Source organism: Aspergillus homomorphus (assembly GCF_003184865.1).
Source record: "Aspergillus homomorphus CBS 101889 unplaced genomic scaffold BO97scaffold_13, whole genome shotgun sequence".
NCBI classification, from domain to species: Eukaryota; Fungi; Ascomycota; class Eurotiomycetes; order Eurotiales; family Aspergillaceae; genus Aspergillus; species Aspergillus homomorphus.
The window spans coordinates 369,310-389,686 of NW_020291899.1; the positions used below are offsets into that span (position 1 = coordinate 369,310).

The following is a 20,377-nucleotide window of genomic DNA, read 5'->3' on the forward strand; positions in this document are numbered from 1 at the left end:
CGAGACGAGCAACCGACAGGACGTTTTTGATTAACTCAGTTGAATGCCAAGTCAGTGAGCGGATGGGGACGGCTTGGTCGAGCTGATCATGGCCCTAGGTAACACCAATCTCAAGTCGAAGGGGAAAAGACGTCTAGCAAGGGACGGGCGTCGCACGGGACTGCGGTGTGAACCTCGATCACTGCCTGACGGATTCGCTGCATGGCGCTGGCAGCGATGGGCCAGGTCTCTCCCATTGATCTGAGCACCCCCAGATTTAGCGACAAAAACTGCTGCCTAGGCCCTTGGGGATGTAGGCCATCGCTAAGCATGATTGCTACCTGTATGACGGAGCTCAACACAAGCGTGCAGGCAAAGAACGGAGTGTGGTTGACAACCGAGGCCGACAAAGAAGCCAGTCGAGACAGTTGGACGGCACCCTCCGCCACCTTCGCGGTATGCAGTTGAGGGTCGAGCGAGGTGGTAACGAAAGCCGGCGGTGATGAACACATGATACGACCGGTGATGGGCAGAAAGGCCAGAAGGCAAGAGCGAGGAAAGTGCAGGTAGATGGTGGCGCAGTGCATCAGCATCACGGCTTGCATCATTATCTCGTCCAGCACGCCGTTTGGCTGAAGGATTGGGCGTCGACTCGATGGTAACCGATGGAACCAAGCGGTGATGGCGGCGTTGAGTACATCGAGTGTTTCCTGAGTGACATGCGTCTCGCCTGCACGCAGGCATTTTCGCAGCATCATGGCAGCCTCTATTCGATAGGCAGAGGGGGAGAACTCGACATCACCGCAGAACAGGCTATTTTGCTCCATGTCGGCGAAGGTGGGCTGGAGAGGACTCAGGATACATCCGGCCTGATATTCTTCTGGTCCGCAGGGCAAAGGCACTTTGGGAGGCTCAATCATCTCAAATTGCAAGTATCCATCCACCTGGACTGCTGCGAGCAACACATCAATCACGACGATCTCCCACCAGGTGCGCCGGAGACTCTCGGCTTTGAAGGGAGCGTCCACGCTGAGGGCATCGGAAGCCTCGCGACGGTCCAGACCCAATTCCAGCGCACTCTGAAGGGCCTGACCCAGACAGGAACGTGCCTCGTGGGCTTGCTGTCGCCCGTGCTGCACAATCGCTAGAAGAAGGAGAGCCTGGGTCTTTTCGACTGTCAGATCTGCCGCCTGCACCGCCAGAAGGAGGATCTTGCTGCTGTCCTGAAAGAATTGGGGCGACAGGTAATGTAGACTAATGAACTCCATAATGTCCAGCAGGTAAGAGGGGGGATCGGATTCTAGCAGAACTTCCATTGGGGGGAGGAAAGGATGGGCTTGGTGGAAATGTAGATAATACAGCGAGACCAACTGTAAGCCTGGATCCCGACCCATGATGGAATGAAACTGTTGAAGTTCCTGGTCTTGTGACTGCTGCTGCTCGTGCTGTTGAGTGTATGGAATCGAGGGCGAAGGTGAAGCCAGTGACAGAGTGGATCGACCTGGCACGGCTGGGCGACACTTGCGGCCACGGCGAGAGGGTACGAAGTGACACGAGAGACTCAGGGACTGGCAACGAGCACATCCTGTCAAATTTCCGTCACATTTGAGATGCTTTTCTCGACAGTTCAGACAGGCTACAGCAGTGGTAAAATCCATGACGGCAGGGAGAGTTGGATTCTTGATAGGGGAGTAGTTTTGGGGGGAGAGAGGAGGAGAAGAAGCGGGAGTTGGTACATTACAGATACACTACAGAGACATTACAGAGGCACTTCGGAAAATTCATTCCTCCGAGAAGGGAAGAAGGAGGGGGGGGGAAGGGTAGGTAAGGGGGTAAATATGGATATCAACATTCGACAATTATAATGTCTCTCTCTCTCGCTCTACCTTTTCATACACGAAACAGCAATCCTCTTTATTTTCATACTCACTCTATGCCACCTCAATCTCCAATTCCGCCTCAATATCACAGATACTACGACCCACCCAACATTTATACTTGCCCGCATCCAATCGCCACTGGCCAGTCTTCGCATCATACCACGTCAGCTCCGAACCAGGAATGGGGATTGCCACTTCGCGCGACTCTCCTACAGGCACCGCAATCTTGCAGAATCCTGCAAGAGTCTTAGGATAGCTAACCAGTCCCATCGCCGAAATCTGCGCCGATGGGGCCACGTACACCTGCACCACTTCCTGTCCGTCCCGACTTCCGGCATTAGCGACCCGTGCATGGACCAATACCTTGGACTTCGGCAAAGCCGCACTCAAAGTCCCAGTAATGTGGATATCCGCTAGCTCAAAGCGCGTATACGAGAGGCCAAACCCAAAGGGCCAGAGCGGCGGGATCCCCTGCGCATCGAAATGCCGATATCCGACCAGCACTCCTTCCCCGAAAGTGTTGCGGTCCTGCGCGGCCTCGCCGGGAAACCAGGCATTTGAGCCGTGATCCTCCAGCCGGCGCGGGAATGTGATGGGGAGCTTGCCGGAGAAGTTGCAGTGGCCCAGAAGCGCCTGCGCTAGGGCCTCGCCGTTTTCCTGGCCTTGATACCAGGCCATCACAAGGCCCGCCGCGGCATCGACCCACGGCATGGTCACCGCGCTGGCCGTCTGCACCACGACCACCGTGTTGGGGTTGGCAGCACAAACGGCGGCCACCAGCTCGTCGGTGCGGCCGGGCAGCTGCATGTGCGCGCGGTCGCCTCCTTCGCTCTCCGAGTCTTTGTTGTGGCCCACCACCACCACCGCCACGTCGGCTTCACGCGCTGATGCGACCGCCTGCTCCAGCATCAGCGACTCATCCCGCTCCAGAACACAGCCAACGCGCACACCTGACACGCGAGGGAATAGCGTGTTGTCGAAGGCGTCCACGAGTGGCAGCGTGACGACATTGTCTACGCGCAGTCGGTAGGAGCGGCCCGCTTCGAGATCGATGCTGGCGGTCCGGTCCTTGCTTGAGCAGCCGAGGAAGCCCCCGGTTGTACCGGTCCACTCGGTGTTGTCGATCAACAGCTCGTCGTCGAGGAATAGTTTGGCCTGCCCCGTGTTTGCCAAACTCCAGGTATAGCGGCCAGACTCGCGGGGAGTGACCACGCCCGAGGCCTGGTAGGAGTACGGACGACCGTCCAACGCGGCCGGCACATCGCCATCACTGAAGAGATAAATGAGGGAGTCACTCCACAGACTAGTCGCGACAACTGGACCCTCGAAGGCATGACCTGCAAAGAAGTTCACTTGGAAGCCAGGCTGGGTTCCATCGGGTATCGTCAGTTTGTCGCCTAGGAGGTGCGGGCGCAGACTGTCGGGCATTCCTGGTTGATATGTGATCTCGGTGTCCGGGTTTGCAGATTGAACTGCGCTCCGCAAGCAGTCTTCAGGGGTAGTGACGTAGAAGGGGTTGACGGCGGCACTGCCCGATCCACCAGCCGTGGGTTTACGAGCGTTGGGCCCAATAAGTGCGATTTTTCGCAGCTTGGAGGGCTGAAGCGGCAACACACCATCATTCTTCAGCAGCACAAGACCATTCTGTGCCGCCTCGCGCGCGATTTGATGGAAGACAGGGTCGTCGGTAGTCTGCTCGGACTTTTTGTCCGTGCTGTCGTCGGCATTCAGCAATCCCGTTTTCTCCAACAGCTGCAACATCCGTCGAACACTCGGGTCCACATGCGCAGCCACATCGACGCTACCATCTTGGATGGCAGCCAACAACCGCTGGCCGCGACGCACTGGCGGCCCAGGCATCTCCAGATCTGTCGTAGCTAGGAGACTCTCGACTGTACTGTTCAAACCGCCCCAGTCACTCATGACCAAGCGATCATACTGGAGCTCCTTTCTCAGCAGACGTGGCAGGATGTCGGGACTGGTATCGGCATGCTGCCCGTTGATTTTGGGATAGCTGACCATGGCCGTCCACGGCGAAGATTCCTCGACAACCATGGTGAAAGGCTTCATGTACACCTCCCGTAATGTGCGCTCGTCGATCGTCTGGTCAACGTTGAACCGCCGCGTCTCTGTGTCGTTGAGGATGAAGTGCTTCATGCATGCCCCGACCCCTTGGCTCTGGATGCCTCGAATGATGGCATTGGCAGTCACACCGATGAGGTAGGGGTCCTCGCCGTAGCCCTCAAAATTACGTCCACCCAAGGGCGATCTTGACAGGTTCATGGTGGGGGCCAGCAGGACCTGGCAGCCCTTGCGCCGGGTTTCCTCCCCCAGGATCGTCCCGACTTTCTCCACCAGCGCAGGGTCGAAGGTGGCGGCCAGTGAAACCCCGCAGGGGATCCAGGTTGTGAGAGAGCCATAAGTCCATTTGGAGCCACGGGCTCCGGCCGGGCCGTCGGTCATTTTCAGACTGGGAATGTGCAGGCGATCGATGTTCGCGGTTTCCCACATGTTCTTGCCCGCCAGCAGGGCGACTTTCTCCTCCAGTGTGAGGGACTGGAGGAGCCGCTCAACGACGGGGGAGAGGGGATCGGAAGTCATTGTGAAAGAGTGCAGCAAAGACAAAGATCAAACAAGCTCAGACAGCAATCACACTTTGCTTGCAGGTGTTCATGCAAGCAAAGGGGGGGGGATGGTGGTTTTTAAAGGCAGTCTGTGCAGGCCCATGGCACAGATAACCATGCTAATTTTGCGGGGTGAATAGAGCACTCCCCAAACCACGCGCATGACGCACACGAGCGGCAGGGTTCGGAACTTCCCCGGACTGTTTGCCCCAATCCTTCCAGGTCTTGGCAAAGGCTCCTACGGGGTTCCACCCTTCGGCGATATGGTGGGGGCAATTCGCCGAATTAGTGGGGGGGCCAAGGCCCACCCGGCTCCCACCGCAAAAAGATATAGCACGATGCCAAGAGAATCCGGGTACCCACAACGCTTGGGGACTACTGCATAGACCAGGTAGCCACATGTCAGGGACTTCACAACTGCCGTGGGGAACCGGGGAATCTGGGGGCGACGCTCGCAATGGTCTGGAGACATCTGGCCCAACTCCCAAGAGATTGGTCAAGTCCAGCAAATCCTTCGCGGCCGTGTTGCCTATCAAGCTAACGCCACAAGCTTGAACCGGGCATACACACGAAGGATTCCGTCTCTGCCAAGTCGTTGAGAATCCGTTCCTTCGAGGATTCTAACTGATAATTGGATAGAGCCAGGAGAGGAAGACCACGTTGACCTCGTAGTCAAAAGGAGGATCTCTCATCACTCTCGTACATCGCGTAGATAAAAGGATGCGCAAGGGACCCCACGATGTAGTAGAAAATCGACAGGCTCAGTAAATCGAAGCAAGGCCCGGCCTCCAGTATCTCCTTGTGTTTTGTCTTCTATTCTCCTTGTTCATTTCCATCATGGTAGCTCCCGACTCCGTACGGGACCTCCCATGGCTCATCTGGGCCGTAGCCATCTTCGGCTCCCTCTCCTCCGCCGGGTTTGGGTTTGACCAGGCCTGGTGGGCGAGCATTATGAGCACACGGCAGTTTGCCAGCCGGTTCGGATCCTACAACCACGCTCAAGAGAGCTGGGCGCTCAGCGAGCGACAGCAATCCTTGGGCACGGGGCTGGGGTACGCAGGTGTCATCCTCGGGCTTCTGTGTGCCACCCCCCTGAACGAACGGTTCGGCCGCAAGAGAAGCCTGTGGATCCAATCGGCGGTGGTGTGCGTCGGAGTCATCATCGAGTCGACCTGCCAGACGAGCTACGCCCAGTTCCTCGTAGGCAAAGCAATCGTCTACTTCGGCGGCGGCATTGCCTCCAATGTCATCCCCGTCTACCAGGGCGAGTGCGCGCCCCAGAACCTCCGTGGAGTGATGGCGGGCACGTACAACGTCTTCCTCATGGTCGGCGGGCTAGTGGCCGCGCTCATCGTCTACCTGTGCCGCCATATAACCACCGACTGGGCGTGGCGCGGGGTCGTCGTGGCGCAGATCGCTATCCCCGTCCTCAACTGGCTCAGCCTGCCGATTCTTCCCGAGTCCCCCTACTGGCTGATGCAACGCGGACGTCTCGAGGAGGCGGCAGCCAGTCTCGCTCGGCTGCGCGCCATCTCCCTGGCGGATGCCCAGGCCGAGATCGCCCAGCTCGAACAGCAACATCAAGTGCAAAACCAGCTGCGGCAGCAGGAACAAGACCAATCCGCATCCTGGTCATCCTGCTTCACCGACCCGATCAACCGTCGGCGTACCATCATCTGTGTGGGCGCGCAAGTTTTCCAACAGGCCCAGGGGATCTCCTTCGTTGCCAACTACCAAGCCATCTTCCTGCAACAGATCGGCTTCCGCCAGGTGCTTCTGATGTCGGTCATCGTCTACGTCATCGGAATTGCCGGTAACCTCACGGGGGTGGCCATCACCGATCGTCTGGGCCGCCGGCTCGTGCTGCTGGTGTCGGCCGCTCTGCTCAGTGCCTGTATGCTCACGATCGGCGGGCTGACCGCCACTCCCACCAACAATTATGCGGTACAGGTCGCTGCCGTCGTGATGCTCATGCTGTGGTTCTTCACCTTCCAGAGCACCTGGGGCCCACTGGCGTGGGTGCTGACGGCCGAGGTGCCCCCCGCCGCCGCGGTGCGCGAGAAGATGGTCACCCTGGCCGGGTTCTCGGCGTACGGCACGGGACTTGTGATTGTGTTTGTCAATCCGTACACGCAGGCAGCCATTGGGGGCAGTGTGGCGTTTATTTACGGAGGATTCTCGGTGGTGGCGACTGTTTTTGTGTGGTTCATAGTGCCCGAGTTGAAGCAACGGTCGCTGGAGGAAATCGATGAGATGTTTGTGGAGCGAGTGTCAGCTAGAGGTTTTGCGACGTATCGGTGTCAGAGGGAGATCTTAGCGGAGGGTCTGGAAGGGAAGGTGGGAATGGTAGAAGAACAAGAAGAATGTGTTGAGAAGGTTTGATCGATGTGGAAGGTGAGAGGTTGTCTGTCCGTCTATGTGTGTTTGTTTGTCTGTGTTCATTGCGGTGTTTGTATCACATAAATTATCCGGTCAGCTGATCTGGCCTCCTGGACTACTCTGTCCCTATCATGAATCATGAAATGTTTCAATCCATCAAGTTCACTTGACTCTCCGGTATCAATTGTGTTAACTAAAAGGAATCTTGCAACGACACCCAAGCGCCCATGCGTGATATTACTAAATCTATATGACAAATAAACTTGAACCTGAATTCCCACACCCCGTGTATAACGATCGGCCCCTTTCCTGTGCCTTTCTACTCTTCTATCACGATGTATAAGCGCTGTGTTTGCGGATCTGGCTTCCCCAGCGGAAGAACATCCACGGCAGAGGCGCAAAGGCCACGGCCAAAAACCCCAATAAGCTCGACGCCCAGCTATAACCCAGATTGTGATACACTGACGACAAATTAGAGACGACGAGAATTTCGGGGAGAAAAGGGAAAAGGAAAGGGGCACATACTGGCCAAAGTGAAAAGAGGAAATGAGCCGCCGATACCGTATCGAAGCAGGCCATTGGCGGCCAACGCCGAGGCGCCGAACTTTGCTCCGTAGACTCTCGTCAAATAGAGGGCAGTTGACACCTATAGAGATTTTGATGATGATGAGAATAATGTCTTTGCAGCAGGGGACGAGCGGAAAGAGGTTACGCACGAAGATCATGAGGTTGGAGCAGCCAAAAAGCCCAACGGCCACAATGCTGCACATCCAGTGGACATGGCGAGTCGACGTCCACGCGAACCAGAACAATGCAGCCGGCATCAACGGGCTAGCCAACATCGCCGCCCACAGAACTCGTTCCGGCGGGGGTTGGACGAGCCCATCAGGATGGCGTCGTCGGTGCTGGGCCATGGTGTATTGGTCCGTTGCGAGCAGGCCCAGACAGCCGATAGAGCACCCCAGAGCTAGGGAGATAAAAACGAGCCCGCACTGGCCCTGCGAGAAGCCGTAGACATCCGTATAGATGAGGGGTATGCAGGCAAGGAAGCAGAAGAGGACGGAGAAGTTGAGCGAGGAGTAAAGTGAGCACAGAGCCACGATAGGCTCGGTCAGCAGCATATAGACCGGTCGCGCCAGGGTCACTGTGAGCATCATGCGTACGCCGGCCAGCCCTCCTGGAATCAGGCTCGGAGGGGGGGGCAACCCCAGTTTAACGGCGCGACGATGGAGGATCGGGTGGGAATAGGACTCCTTTGCGCCCATGCTGAAGGCCCAGCAGGCGGCCCCCAGAAACAGCGTTACCCACTGCGACCAGCGCCATTCCTTGTACTCGGCTACCCAGCCCCCAACCAGAGATCCAATCGCTGGACCCAAGAAGGCGATGGTCATGAGAATCATCACGCCGCGCCCGGTGGCCGGGCCGCTCCACATGTCCATGATCGTGCCAGCCCCGACGGCCAGCGGAGCGGCGATGAACGTCCCCGCCAGCAGGCGGCACACCGCGAGCCCAGCCAGATTGTTGGAGAAGCCAGCTCCCAGAATGAACACCATGGCTAAGGGGGTCATAACGAGATAAATGAAGCGCCGGCCATAGGTCTCGCTGATTGGGGCGGCGATCATGGGCCCAAACGCCAGTCCGTAGACGTACATGGTGAAGGGCAAAAGCGATTTCGTGGTGGAGGTGTGGAAGGCGGCTTGAACATGAGCGTGAGAAGGGGAGTAGATGGCGAGTCCGAATGATCTATGGCAAGATGGTGAGATCAGAATGGCTGAGCTTAACGTGCACTCGGTCTCGAACATGATTCACTCACATCAGAAGACACAGAATCGACGGCACGGCAGTGTTGTAGATCTTCTTCCCAAAACTCCAATTCTGGGCGTTGGCTGGGTCGAATGCCCATTCAGGGAGTTCCGGGGAGGTGACGGACACCCTCTTGGGCTCATTACTGTCCAAGCTGGCGGACTCCATGGCTGGTATGCAAAAGACGTCCGTAGTTTACTGATAATCATCTTGACTTGACAGGCCATACATTTATAACGAGAGTATAGGAACAGCGCGCTAATCGGATGAAGCGGATGCCCAGAAGGAAGGGAAAAGGCCGGGAAGCCCCACTAATTCGGCGAAATCTTGTCATCCCCAAGGGACTGACTATCTATGTGAAATGATAACCCTCTTATCTTATCTACTTGGTGCTTTTTGCCATCGCCATAGCCATCGCCTCACTCTTCTCCTGCAACACCTTCCGCACTTCCGGCTTCGCCTTCATCCGTTCCATCCACGCGTGCACATTAGGATACTGCTCCGTCAACTCCTGCACGATGCGCTCGTCACCCACAACGAACGGCACCAGTTCCTGCCACGGTACGAAGCACAAATCGACAAACGTGCACTTCTCTCCCACAAGCCACTCCTTCCCCTGCAGCGCCTGGTCCAAGACCCCCATAACGCGTCGGATCTCCCCCGTATAACGCTCGATCGCGAGCGACACCCGCTCAGGCTGCCGCTGGAACCAGCCCAGCTGCCCGTAGTATGGTCCCTGTCCGGAGACCTGGAAGTGCAGCCATTGCTGCAGCTGGTGACGCTCCGGGAAGGTATCGTAGCTCAAACGGTGGCTCGGGTCGTAGGTCTCGATCAGGTAGTTCACAATGGCGCCGGACTCCCACAGAGTGATGTCTTTGTTGGGGTCCACGATCGTCGGGAGCCGACCGTTAGGGCACAGATCCACGTAGGGGGACTTTTTGACATCGGCAAAGTCGACCGTCACAGTTTCGTAGGGAATCTGGAGGGCCGAGAGGATTAGGGCCACTTTCCAGGGGTTCGGCCCGATCGGATGCGAGTAGAGGGTGATCGGCTGCATGGTCATTGAGGAGTGTGAGGAGGGGGAAAGAACACTTGATTGGGTTGCAAACAGGAACGAATTATCCCTGTACTCTCGAATCAGTACGTGATTATATAGTGTCGGGCTGGGTGAGGGTTCAAATGAAGCCCGGATGGTGGCTTGTGCTCGCCGAATTCCCGGCTATTTCGCCGATTTCTTGCGAGCATTGTAGGCGGAGATTTATATGGGGCGACTTCAGGTTTTGAAAAATTTCGAATATTCTAAGACAAGATCTCAATGCACCAACATCATTAAACCAGACCAAACCGAGCGGGTCGCGCAAGCTCCACGGCGAGGCCCAAAGAAGGTAGGCCCTCCGGCAAAGGACAGCATGTCATCGTTGGATGTGGGTGATGATCCGGGGAAGATGTCGGGGAACGGGCGTCATCTATCCTCATTGATGCTCAAGTGCTTGGATTTGCGCACCACATCCTTCGGTATGGAGTCACCCTCGGGTAATCCATACCTTTTCACTCCTCATCACAAAGTCCTCCATCTTCGTGGGCCCGAACACTCTTTTTATGTAAGTGTTCCCACAATCATCTGTATCGAGGAGAAATCCAGACACCAAAGCCTTCGAGTTGCCCCACCCCCAGTGGCTGCAGCGTCTCGGGTCAATCTTCATGGACACCACCTCAAATGCTGTAGATGGTATGGCCCATGGACGAAGAAAGATCTTACATGTTCTAAAATGTTGCCTCCATTCAGCTGCGGAATGCTGCCGACGTAAGGTACCAGGAACTTGGAGGTTCTGCGGGACACCAGGGGCATATTCGATTATCCCGTTAGCGAATTCATTTACTGCAACTGGATAGTTGCAGTTAGTCGTTGCTATGAAAGACTGGGCAGCGCTAACATTGGCATGCGGAGTGATTCCGGCATTGACTTGATCGGATACAAATGACCGCAAAGACGCACATCAAAGCTGGATTAATTCATGTCTGTCAGTCGTATCAATCATGTCTATTATATACAGAAATCAAATCTAATATATGTACAAAGGTCGCTTCGTATATGTATAACGCATAAAATCCCATCCTCGACATTATTCGACTCCCCTGGGCACTCGACACACCGCCCTTGCCTCCTCCGGCATCGTCTGCCACAACACCTGCCGCACCTCCTGGCCAACCTGGTCAACCGCATCCATGGCCCAGAGTACGTCCAGATGCTCGTACTCGTCGATAACCTTGGCGTGCACCAAGCGAACGTGCGGTTCGCGGCCTTTTTGCAGCCGTCGCAGAAACTGCTGCCCGTCGACGAGGCCGTCGGAGCCGGCGATCCACAACGCCATCGGGGGTACCTGCGGTCCGTACCACGCTGTGTCCCGACGGGGCGGCGATGACTCGTCATGGCGAAGGTCCTCTTCCATCTCCGCCATCGTCGACTCCTCCGTCGCGAGGATACATTTATGGTTGGCGAAACACCCATGTCCGAGCCACCAACGCATGGTTTCCGCGCTGACATAAACCGGTGCGAATTGAAACATCCGATCACGGAGAGCGCGGTCCCAGCGGGAATCCTTCCAGCCGAAGAGGAAAGAAAATACATAGTAGCCGAGGGCGCCGTAGATACGCGGATGAAGGCGACGGTGAACAGTCATCATGAATGGAATGAAAGAGTGGATGCCGAAGAAGGCGCTAAAGATCTGTGGTGGGATAATGCGCATGAACCTCAGACACGCCTTGTTGATCAGTGGGCCGGCGTACACGGCCGGTGCCAGGGCGCAGAAGACCGAAATATGTTTGCCTAAGTCGGGCCGCTGATCCTTCGCAAGGGCGATAAAGGTTTCCGCAGTGCCCTGGGAGTGACAGGCCAGACCCAGCTTCTCGAAGCCGGTCTCGTAGAGAACGCGCGAGATGAGGGCCGGCAAATCGAGCACGCCCATCTGCTGGATGTTCCACGACCACATACGCGGGTCTGTCTCGAGTAGCGATGTGTGCTCGGGGGTCATGCCACAACGATTGTTGCCCAGCCAGACATCATAGCCGGATTTGCAGAGAAAGAACGCCAGGCTGTCGTCATCATTGGCACAGAAAGCCCCAGCACTTTGAAGCAAGCCGTGCATCAGCAGGACGGGGTACTTGCGAGGCGTGGAACGCGTTGCAACCTCGGGGTTCGTCTCGCCGGTGAACACTTCCGGTCCGCGATGTCGACGAGCCTTGGCGGGTAAGGGAGTGTATTCCTGTGGATTGTAGACATGCCAGAGCGTGAGGATGAACCCGTCCTCTGTCTGGACCTTGAAGGTCTCGACGTCCAACCCAACGCGGCGGGCATAATAGGCAACGTCACAGACGATGGGATCTTTGCCACCTTCCAAAGGTGGACACTCATCCAGCCCTTCCTCGTTCACCTCCTTTTCCTGTCGAGAACTCCAACGCCGCAAAGCCTTGATTCGTTCCGTGCGCCGTGACCGCTCTTCCGCGGAAAATTTGCTTCCCTCGCTAGAATCCTGGCCACGTCGCCCGCTGCTGGGGGGCGAGAAAACGGTGGTGATGACGATGTGTACGATGGCTGCCACCAGGACCGTGCCCAAAAATAGCAGCGACAGGACGAACGAGACGCAGCGGATGAGTAGACATTTCAACGAGAAGACCAATGACGGCGGTCCATAGGAGGGTAGCGGCGGAAACAGAGGATGCGATGCCAGCGTCGAAACTGTGGTGCTCATTTCGTCTTCTCCCAGTAATCTGTCGGTGACTGTGGTGGAGTGCTTGTCGTCGCTGCTGAATTTGGGTCCTAGATCTTGTAATTCGAATCGCTTGGGTGATGATCGGTCTGCTCGGGAGCCCAACTCTTGATGCTGTTGCTCGACGGTTCCAACTTCGATGGCGGTGCTAAAGTAATGCGCTTTATTGTCCTGAGGACCTGAGCCGGGGTCTGGCCCACGGCTGATACTGACCGACGGACCCAAGGTCTCACCGTCTGGGTCGGACGAAAGAAACATGATGCGATCAGGGGACGTAGTAGAGTACAGGGGACCGCATTGTCAGAAGACCAGAATACTTAATGGGGTCGGGAGGAGGAAAGAGGGGAGGGTAAGGAGGGGGGAGTGGACGAAATAAGAGGAATGATGATCGGCTCGGCAGTTGAGAGGCAGTGGCAGATGATGATGAAAGGGCCCCGAGGGGTCGGTGGGCGGTGGAGCGTAACGACCCCCGTGATTGCTGTTCTGGGAGATGGACTCCTGGTTGCGATCACGTGAGTGCACTGAGGCGCGTAATCTCGTGGGGCGGTGGCATCCAATCAGAGGTTCAAACCTGAGAAAGTGGCTTGCCTCAGGCGTCATGCTCAACGGGAAGAGTGACGTCGGAACCTTGCATACATTTGCTGTAATTGGATTTCAGGAAATTCAAGCTTAGGCATCAATGCATTCTTAAACATGACACTTGACAGTTGACATATATGACACTTGGAATTCTCATAACACATAACTCAAATCGCTGCGCTTCCTTAATCAAATGGATAATAGTATACATGATAAACGTCGTCCCAACATTAGAAACCTAATCAAATCCAAAATGTACTCCAGAATGAAACACAAGATGATGTCATGCCACTAGGCAGACTCGATGTGCTCGTGCTCACGCTTCATCTGAGCATCGTGCTCCAACTCCCCGAGAGTACCACGGGCCTTGCCCTCGGCCACATCCCGAACGTCGGTGTAGTGCACTGAGGGTACGAAGCCAGGCGAACGCCAGGCAGCAGACACCTTGGCGTAGAGCTCGTCGACCTGCTCCAGGGAGAGACCCTTGGTCTCGTAGATGCAGGTGTACACGAAGACAGCGGAGACGGCGCAGAATCCACCCCAGATGAAGAACACCTTGGACTGGAGGTTGGCGTTGCCGGGACCAGAGTCCACCATGTAGGGGGTGGCATACGCGATGGCCCAGTTCAAGAGCCAGTTGGAGGCAGTGGTGATGGAAAGGCACTTGGCGCGAGCCTTCAGGGGGAACAGCTCTCCAGTCACGGTCCAGGCAGTGGGACCCCAGGTGGAAGCGAAGAAGAAGATGTAGACACAGACGAAGGCAATCAGCACCTTGTTAGCGACTTCCGAAGAGGTGGCCGTGCCGACGATGGCGACAATGAACTGGCAGACACACATGCCGATGGCTCCAAACAGAAGAAGAGGGCGACGACCCCACTTCTCGACCAGCCAGAGACCGGGGAAGGTGGAGCACACGTTGACAATGTTGGTAATCAGGGTGATGGTGAAGCTGTTCTTGATGCCAGAGTTCTGGAAGAAGGTGGTTCCGTAGTAGACTGCAGCGAAGGTTAGACCCAAGTTGATAAAGCCAATGAGGGAAAGGAGAGCATACAGATGAAGTTGACACCAGACAGCTGCTGCAGGGCCTGTACCAAGCATCCCGTGATCAAACGCTTGCCCAGAGTGCCATGGAAGATATCGCCGAAGCTGGCCTTGCCCATGCTGAGTTCGTACTCATGGTTGGCCTGGATCTCGGAGAGCTCCTCAACAATGGAGGGGTGGTTGACTTCGAGACGGCGCAGACGGGCGAGCGCTTGGGCAGCAGCCTCATGGCGGTCGTGCTTGACCAAGAAGCGAGGAGTCTCGGGCAGAATGAGCATACCCGTCACCAGAATAATGGCCCAGGCGAACTGAATAGCAATGGGAATGCGGTAGCAGCCGGTGTCCATGCGATCCTTGGTGGAGTTGTTGACAATGGAGGCGAGCAGAAGACCAATGGTAATGGCCAGCTGGTAGGCACCGACGATGGTACCACGGATCCACTTGGGCGCAGTCTCAGACTGGTAGAGGGGAACTGGATCGCCGTTAGTATTGATTATCTCAGGTCATTAGCCCACGAGGAGAACTTACCGGTTGCCGAGAGGAGACCAACGCCAAAGCCGGCGAAGAATCGGCCGGCCACAAACAGAGGAATGCGGGTTGCGGCAGTCTGCAAGATGACACCGAAGCAGAAAACGAAGGAGTCGAGGATCATGGCCAGACGACGACCAAAGTAATCAGCCACAGGAGCGGCACAAAGGGCACCGAAGAAGGTACCGGCGGACAACAAGGAGACGATCATAGAAGACTGGGAGGAGGTGATATCGGGAAGACCATCCTTGTGGTTGATGTACCCCGTGGAAAACATCTCCCGCCAGTACTTCATGGCAATGATACCACTGATAGTACCGGTGTCATAGCCGTAGAGGATACCTCCAAAGGCAGCGAACAGGCCCACGATGATGGCGGGGGCTGCCGAGCCCGCCGCCTCTTCGGGCTTCTTCAGCATGAAACCCATGGTTGATTGATCACGAATAGGATCAAGAGGGGTGGTGATAGGGGAAGTGTGTTTGTCAACAATCAATGGCAGATGTTTCTTCAGCACAAGTAATTGAGGTCAGTCAAGAGTATATAGATAAGGTCACGTGAGATTAAGATTGACGGAAGTAGAGCTTGAAAGATGAGAAGCTGATGATAATGATGATGATAAAGATGATGAAGATGATGAAGATGATGAAGATGAAAAACTCAATCTGAATTGGGGAATTCACGAGGCTTTTGTAGTGCGCGGGGGGGTTAGAAGAGGCCGAGAGAATCTGGTCAACCCCAGATCCGGCCGGCCGGGGATTGCTGACCGACCGGAATTGAAGTCCAACAGCACAGCCCGGGATAGAGTAGGGGCCAGGCCACGAGACCGAACATTCTTTCCCCCCGCGTCGATTGTCAGGGCACCCCGAGTCTGGAGAGTGGAGACTGCAGACTGGAGAGAGTCGAACAGTCGGTTACTGCTCCCGATTGAGACAAGACACGAGGCCAGGCCGACGATCGCCATGACCAAGTGTCGGGACTAGTCCCGAGTGAGCTCGTTGACCGGGGGGGGTTTGGTTGCGCAAAGCCGATGGGGAGGCATTCGGTTGGTTCTCGGCGGTGCCCGAGGGGGAGAAAAGCAGCGTTCGTTGCCGGACCATCTCCGGCTTCCCTGGCAAGACCCGCCGTGTATTCAGGAAATGCACAGGGGGGAAGCGATAGATTTACCCCTCCTCCTGAACATGGCTAAATTGGTGTAGATAGACAATTGTACAATTGACAGGGGTATGAGGCATAAGAAACCGGCTCAGTGCCGGGAACGGCCACACAACAAACAAGCACACCAAAAAACCCTGACCGCATTCGGGTTGCCGGTCTTACCACCACTCTCATTGATCCCTCCAACCCGAAGCAGCCACAAGCAACAACATTGAAACAGCCTGGAGGTTACAACTAGCACCAACTCGAAAATTTCTACGGCGACTTGACCCGACTGTCAGTCTGTCAGGTCGATTTCGTTACTCTATCAGTGATCACAAGATCAGAAAAAATCTCTTCCCCAGACCATCCATACGTGGGGGTTTTCCTCACCCTCTCACCATCAACCATCCCGCATAGAGTCTAGCCCTGCCACTAAATTGACTAGGGAACTCCTTAGCCTCAACTGCCTCGGCTACAAATCAACCACTTCGAATCACGGCTCCTCCGACAATGGTTCAAGAGCTTTTCCCACCAGCAAGTTCAACGGTCAGAGCCGAAGCGAAACCCCAGGTTCCAGTCTTCCAGCCAACAGAAACAGCAGAACAGCTCACCGGCAGCCCGAACTCGGCTTAGATCCTGTTCGTCCCCAGTCCGATTTCCTGTTGAGATTTGAGATTTGAGATTTGAGAACTGGGCCGTGTGGCTGCGTCGCGGAAAATTTTTTCTTCCTTTGCCACATGATCAACACCACCCCAGATTCTTTAGTTTCTTGTTTGTGTGTCGTTGTTTCTAGAGCCATCTAGATGCAGATGCTTGATTGCTCCAGTCCCGACGCTTGACTTTCCCACACAAAAAAGAAGGATGCCCGTGTTATTTTCAGACCTCCTTTCCCAAGTCCAATCTAGTCCTAGACATCCCACACTACGGTGCTAGTGACCAAGGCCCCCTTGTAACCTTTGACTAATGGTTTCCGACTTGCCGACCAAGAAATGAAAAGACGGAGACAAAGGCAAACAAACAGATTAAAGTTTCCGAATCACCGAACCCGATGGCTTATTACTCCAAATGCCGGGGGAACGATTGGTGTCTTGAACCTTCTCCACGGGCAGCGTGTATGTTCTTCGGGAAAGAACAAGCCAATGGCGCCACCCGTGACGATGGTGCTGCCGTGGTCGCATGAGGATTCTCTCTCCTGGAGATTAGAGTTAGCAAATGGGGTGGTTTAGGCAGCCACTGGGTAGTGGGCAGTGGACACTCAAAGGAAGAAAGGAAGGGATCTCCTTCCCACCCCGCGCGCGGCAGGAAGTTACTCCAGAGAAATGCGAGAGGATCTGGGGAGAGGCGAACGTCATGTTTACATTGTGTTGTAGATTCTGGATTCTATTCGCACCTTGCTTGAAATCTTGGGTTGGGTTTTCTTGGCATGATCTCTTGGTTCAAATGTAACAAAATAACTGTGATGTGTTATAGTGAGCGAGCGAAATCATGGCATCCTATGCTGTACTATCTATTCTACTACGGTGAACATGCTGGAATTGCCCTAAGTGAGACAGCAGGATGTACGAGGGTAGCCAGTGTCCAAGACACCACCCACCTGGCACCCTGCATTGAGCCTTTTGCTGGAAGCGAAGAAAAAGAAACGGCACCGGCTGGCAACATTATTGGACAAAGCCGGAGCAGAAGGGAAAAGCACAGATCACCCCCATCTCTCCAGAGGCCTAAAATTTCTGCTCCCTTATCGCACAAAAAGAAATGGAATTGTATGTCTCCGATACGGGAAATCGAACACCGAGTTCCAAGTTGAACCCCATTGCATGTCTGTGCATGACCGCCTAAGAAAGTAGGATTCTGCCTGGCAGTATATGCTCCACTAAGCCTGTTTAGGTAGGCGGCAAGTCATTATAGCTACAAAGGAAAGGCGCACTCAGTTGCTTCTACGGTACTACAATGGTGTCACAACACAAAGCATAGAAGCAATTTGATAAATGAATTGTATTTTCCCACTGCTTCGACGCTAAGGACGATAGTCATGATTCTGTCGCCCAAATGCAGAACCGTAACCCAGTCCAGCAAGGCTACGGCGAAGATTCCAGAGTGTGCCCAATCCCACCTGGCTCAATTATATATAATTCCAACAGTCCACAATATCTACCAACTCCGGCCCACCCACTCGAATCCTTTTACCCAACTACCAGCGCCAGATGAGAAAGAAATACCACGCAAACACAACGCCGGCTACGTGCTTCACGGAACCTACAAATTCACCTTTAATCTTCCCGGCCGTGGTCGTGTGCCGACCCGCTTGGCGCCCAGAGCCATCCCGTGTCGGCTTCCATTTGGCGCTACCCAGCTCGTCCTCATCTGCACCTGCGTAAGTGGCGTACAGGGGGGGATTGTTGACCCCGCGACTCGCCAAGCCGCGCGGTGATGGGAGCGTGGAGCTGGACGTACTGGAAGACGGAGTCTTATAACGGACGGGGCGCTGCGGAGGGTGACCGCGACTCTCCGACAAAGGAAGGATGGGGTCGGCGGCGCTAGTCTGTGGAGTGTGTTTCACCACAATAACTGCCCGGAGGAGCAGAATGGCCAGGGTGAGACCGAAGACGAGTCCGTAATCAATGAAGATGGAGAGCTGGTCGGGAAGCAGGCACAGGTGATTCTGCACCGTCCGACCGGACCCGGGTGATTGCAGCGACTGTCCGGTCGTTTGGTTGACAGGGTTCCACAGACTGGTCATGACAAAGCCAGGACGCCGAATTCCCATCGCCCAAGACAGGCTCTTCACCGTGATTTCCCGGGGGGACCCACTGAACTCGTGATGGGCAATTTCGCAGTAATCGTGATCATCCCCTGAATAGACTTGGACCAGGTTGGGGCCAACCTTGGACACGATGTCCCGTGAAATGGTAGGCGTTAGGACATTTTGGTACTGATAGCCTCGACCCATAGGAATGGAATTGCGCTCATCCTCTTCGAGGTTGTCGCTCGATGGGGGGTACCGCTCTCGGTAAGGCCCGCATGGCGTGGCCGGTTTGCGGTACAACGGCACGTGAGTCAGCAGAATCGCGGGGAGGCCTGCCACCTCCGGCTGTGGCCGGTGATAGAAGGAGGGCTCCAAAATCTCCACTGCCCGATGCACATAAAGGTGCCCCTCGCTCTCATTCCTCAGCATGCGCAAGGATTCCATTTCCGCTCGACCACGGTGTACGTTCATGTTGTTGAGAAACTGCTCCGTCTCCGCCCAAATCCGCTGATTTGGCAGGTCTCCCTCTCCAGTGCCAGCGCCCGAGCTGCCAGTCTCCGGGTCGGGTTGGTCCATGGCACTCAAGGAGACGGTGTCTACCGAGACAAAGGTATGATTCCCAATCACATCCACACGATTACCCTTCCCGAAAAAGCTCTGAAAGCGTTCGCGAACGGGAATCTGCACACCCGAGCCAAAGCCCAGGTCGTGATTGCCCGGCAGGCTCGTAATCATTCTTCGCCCATGGGGGTCCGTTGAGTGTCCATCACCATCATTCCATGTGTCCATAAATATCTTCGTGAATCGGTGAAACTCCTTCTTCCAAAACCGATCCTTGTACTTCTTGTAGCGCTTCTCCGGACTGGAGCTAGTTGCCGTTGCCCACTCCCTGCCGCCATCAAATAGGTCCCCAAGAAACAGTACAGAGTCTGGGCCGAGGTCCATTTGGAGGGACGAGAACGAACGTCGCATGTATTGGTCGGTAAATTTCACGGTCAAGGTCGACAGAGGCCACGGCCGGCCGGGATAGGTATGCGGATCGACTAGTTGGGGGTCGGCGATGAACGCGACATGGTGCGGTTTCGCGTCTTGGGGCTACGTATCCCATCATTAATTCAGAATGGTGAGTCGAGAATGGGCCGTGACGGAACGAGACGACATACCCATTTCTCCCAATTCTCCCACGCACACGCCTTGACACTATCTTGGAAGACGGTCCGCTCCCCCCACCACAGCGTGCAAGCCCACAGTATCACCAGTGCATTTGCAACAGTGAAGATGCGCCGCGCAATTTTCCCAAATAATGACAGTATCCCTTTTCGGCTTTGAAATTCATCTTTCAATTCCATCGTCCACTGCTGAGCGAACGATGGCAGGTAATCTCGCACGTGGCTGAAAATATGAGCTGGCTCCATATCAAGCTCTCGACGTGCCGGCCGATAGCTGCCAGAGCTGGTGCCGTGCGAATGAGGGTATGAGTAACTCATGGCTGTTGCTGCGGAGTAGAGATTCAGCTATCGTCAATGCGGCATTGCCGCTCCGATGGTGAGACGAATCGCAGCAGTTAACAGAGAGGAGATCGCGCCGTCATGCCTCAGAAAGCAAGTATCCAGGTAGAAAGGTGTAAAAAACGAGTGAAAAAGGGTCGATCAAGAAGAGAACATGTGTCAGTGTGTGAGAATGAGCAAGATGAAGGTGCCAGGGGCGTTCGCCGCCGAATCGGCGAGATCGTGTCACGTGAGGCCAGTGACCGCGGCTTTCTCCATTTTGGAGTCCGCGGCGCGCCTAAGCCATCCATTTTTGGTAACTAACGACCTCCCTGTCTCACTCCCGTCCGCCGATCCGTCTTCCTTTCTTACCTATAAGTTATTCTTAGTTACTCTCTAGTCAAGGTTCCTGTCAGCACTTGACGCATAC

The 20,377-nt window shown here is 55.3% G+C and overlaps 7 protein-coding genes across 7 annotated transcripts; 1 reads left to right on the forward strand and 6 right to left on the reverse strand.

Annotated features, from left to right (window-relative positions):
• Positions 1-110: 110 nt before the first annotated feature.
• BO97DRAFT_433715 (putative beta-glucosidase precursor) lies at positions 111-4,460 on the reverse strand (the record flags this gene model as incomplete). The annotated part of the gene is made up of 3 exons (XM_025697617.1): positions 111-1,357; positions 1,481-1,658; positions 1,920-4,460. 3 exons carry the CDS (start codon positions 4,458-4,460, stop codon positions 111-113), a joined length of 3,966 nt encoding a protein of 1,321 aa, XP_025552604.1.
• An 860-nt stretch (positions 4,461-5,320) lies between these two features.
• BO97DRAFT_442459 (high-affinity glucose transporter) lies at positions 5,321-6,932 on the forward strand (the record flags this gene model as incomplete). The annotated part of the gene is made up of 1 exon (XM_025698262.1): positions 5,321-6,932. The coding sequence occupies one exon, from the start codon at positions 5,321-5,323 to the stop codon at positions 6,863-6,865; it is 1,545 nt and encodes a 514-aa protein (XP_025552605.1). The 3' UTR covers positions 6,866-6,932.
• Positions 6,933-7,088: 156 nt separating this feature from the next.
• Positions 7,089-8,888, reverse strand: BO97DRAFT_477274 (MFS transporter). Its single transcript, XM_025700535.1, has 4 exons — positions 8,676-8,888; positions 7,579-8,605; positions 7,388-7,508; positions 7,089-7,323 (listed from the first exon to the last, which is right to left on the reverse strand). The coding sequence occupies exons 1-4, from the start codon at positions 8,831-8,833 to the stop codon at positions 7,193-7,195; spliced, it is 1,437 nt and encodes a 478-aa protein (XP_025552606.1). The 5' UTR covers positions 8,834-8,888; the 3' UTR covers positions 7,089-7,192.
• Positions 8,856-9,827, reverse strand: BO97DRAFT_38937 (glutathione S-transferase family protein). The gene has a single exon (XM_025693711.1). It carries the CDS (start codon positions 9,726-9,728, stop codon positions 9,048-9,050), a length of 681 nt encoding a protein of 226 aa, XP_025552607.1. The 5' UTR covers positions 9,729-9,827; the 3' UTR covers positions 8,856-9,047.
• Positions 9,828-10,682: 855 nt separating this feature from the next.
• BO97DRAFT_404910 (putative ab-hydrolase associated lipase) lies at positions 10,683-12,826 on the reverse strand. The gene has a single exon (XM_025695066.1). The coding sequence runs from the start codon at positions 12,688-12,690 to the stop codon at positions 10,789-10,791; it is 1,902 nt and encodes a 633-aa protein (XP_025552608.1). The 5' UTR covers positions 12,691-12,826; the 3' UTR covers positions 10,683-10,788.
• Positions 12,827-13,113: 287 nt separating this feature from the next.
• Positions 13,114-15,228, reverse strand: BO97DRAFT_477276 (sugar porter family MFS transporter). The gene is made up of 3 exons (XM_025700536.1): positions 14,581-15,228; positions 14,063-14,524; positions 13,114-14,006 (listed from the first exon to the last, which is right to left on the reverse strand). The coding sequence occupies exons 1-3, from the start codon at positions 15,005-15,007 to the stop codon at positions 13,303-13,305; spliced, it is 1,593 nt and encodes a 530-aa protein (XP_025552609.1). The 5' UTR covers positions 15,008-15,228; the 3' UTR covers positions 13,114-13,302.
• Positions 15,229-17,735: 2,507 nt separating this feature from the next.
• On the reverse strand, positions 17,736-20,127 carry BO97DRAFT_367009 (putative manganese ion homeostasis (Fr)). Its single transcript, XM_025692640.1, has 2 exons — positions 19,624-20,127; positions 17,736-19,555 (listed from the first exon to the last, which is right to left on the reverse strand). Exons 1-2 carry the CDS (start codon positions 19,945-19,947, stop codon positions 17,906-17,908), a joined length of 1,974 nt encoding a protein of 657 aa, XP_025552610.1. The 5' UTR covers positions 19,948-20,127; the 3' UTR covers positions 17,736-17,905.
• Positions 20,128-20,377: the final 250 nt, after the last annotated feature.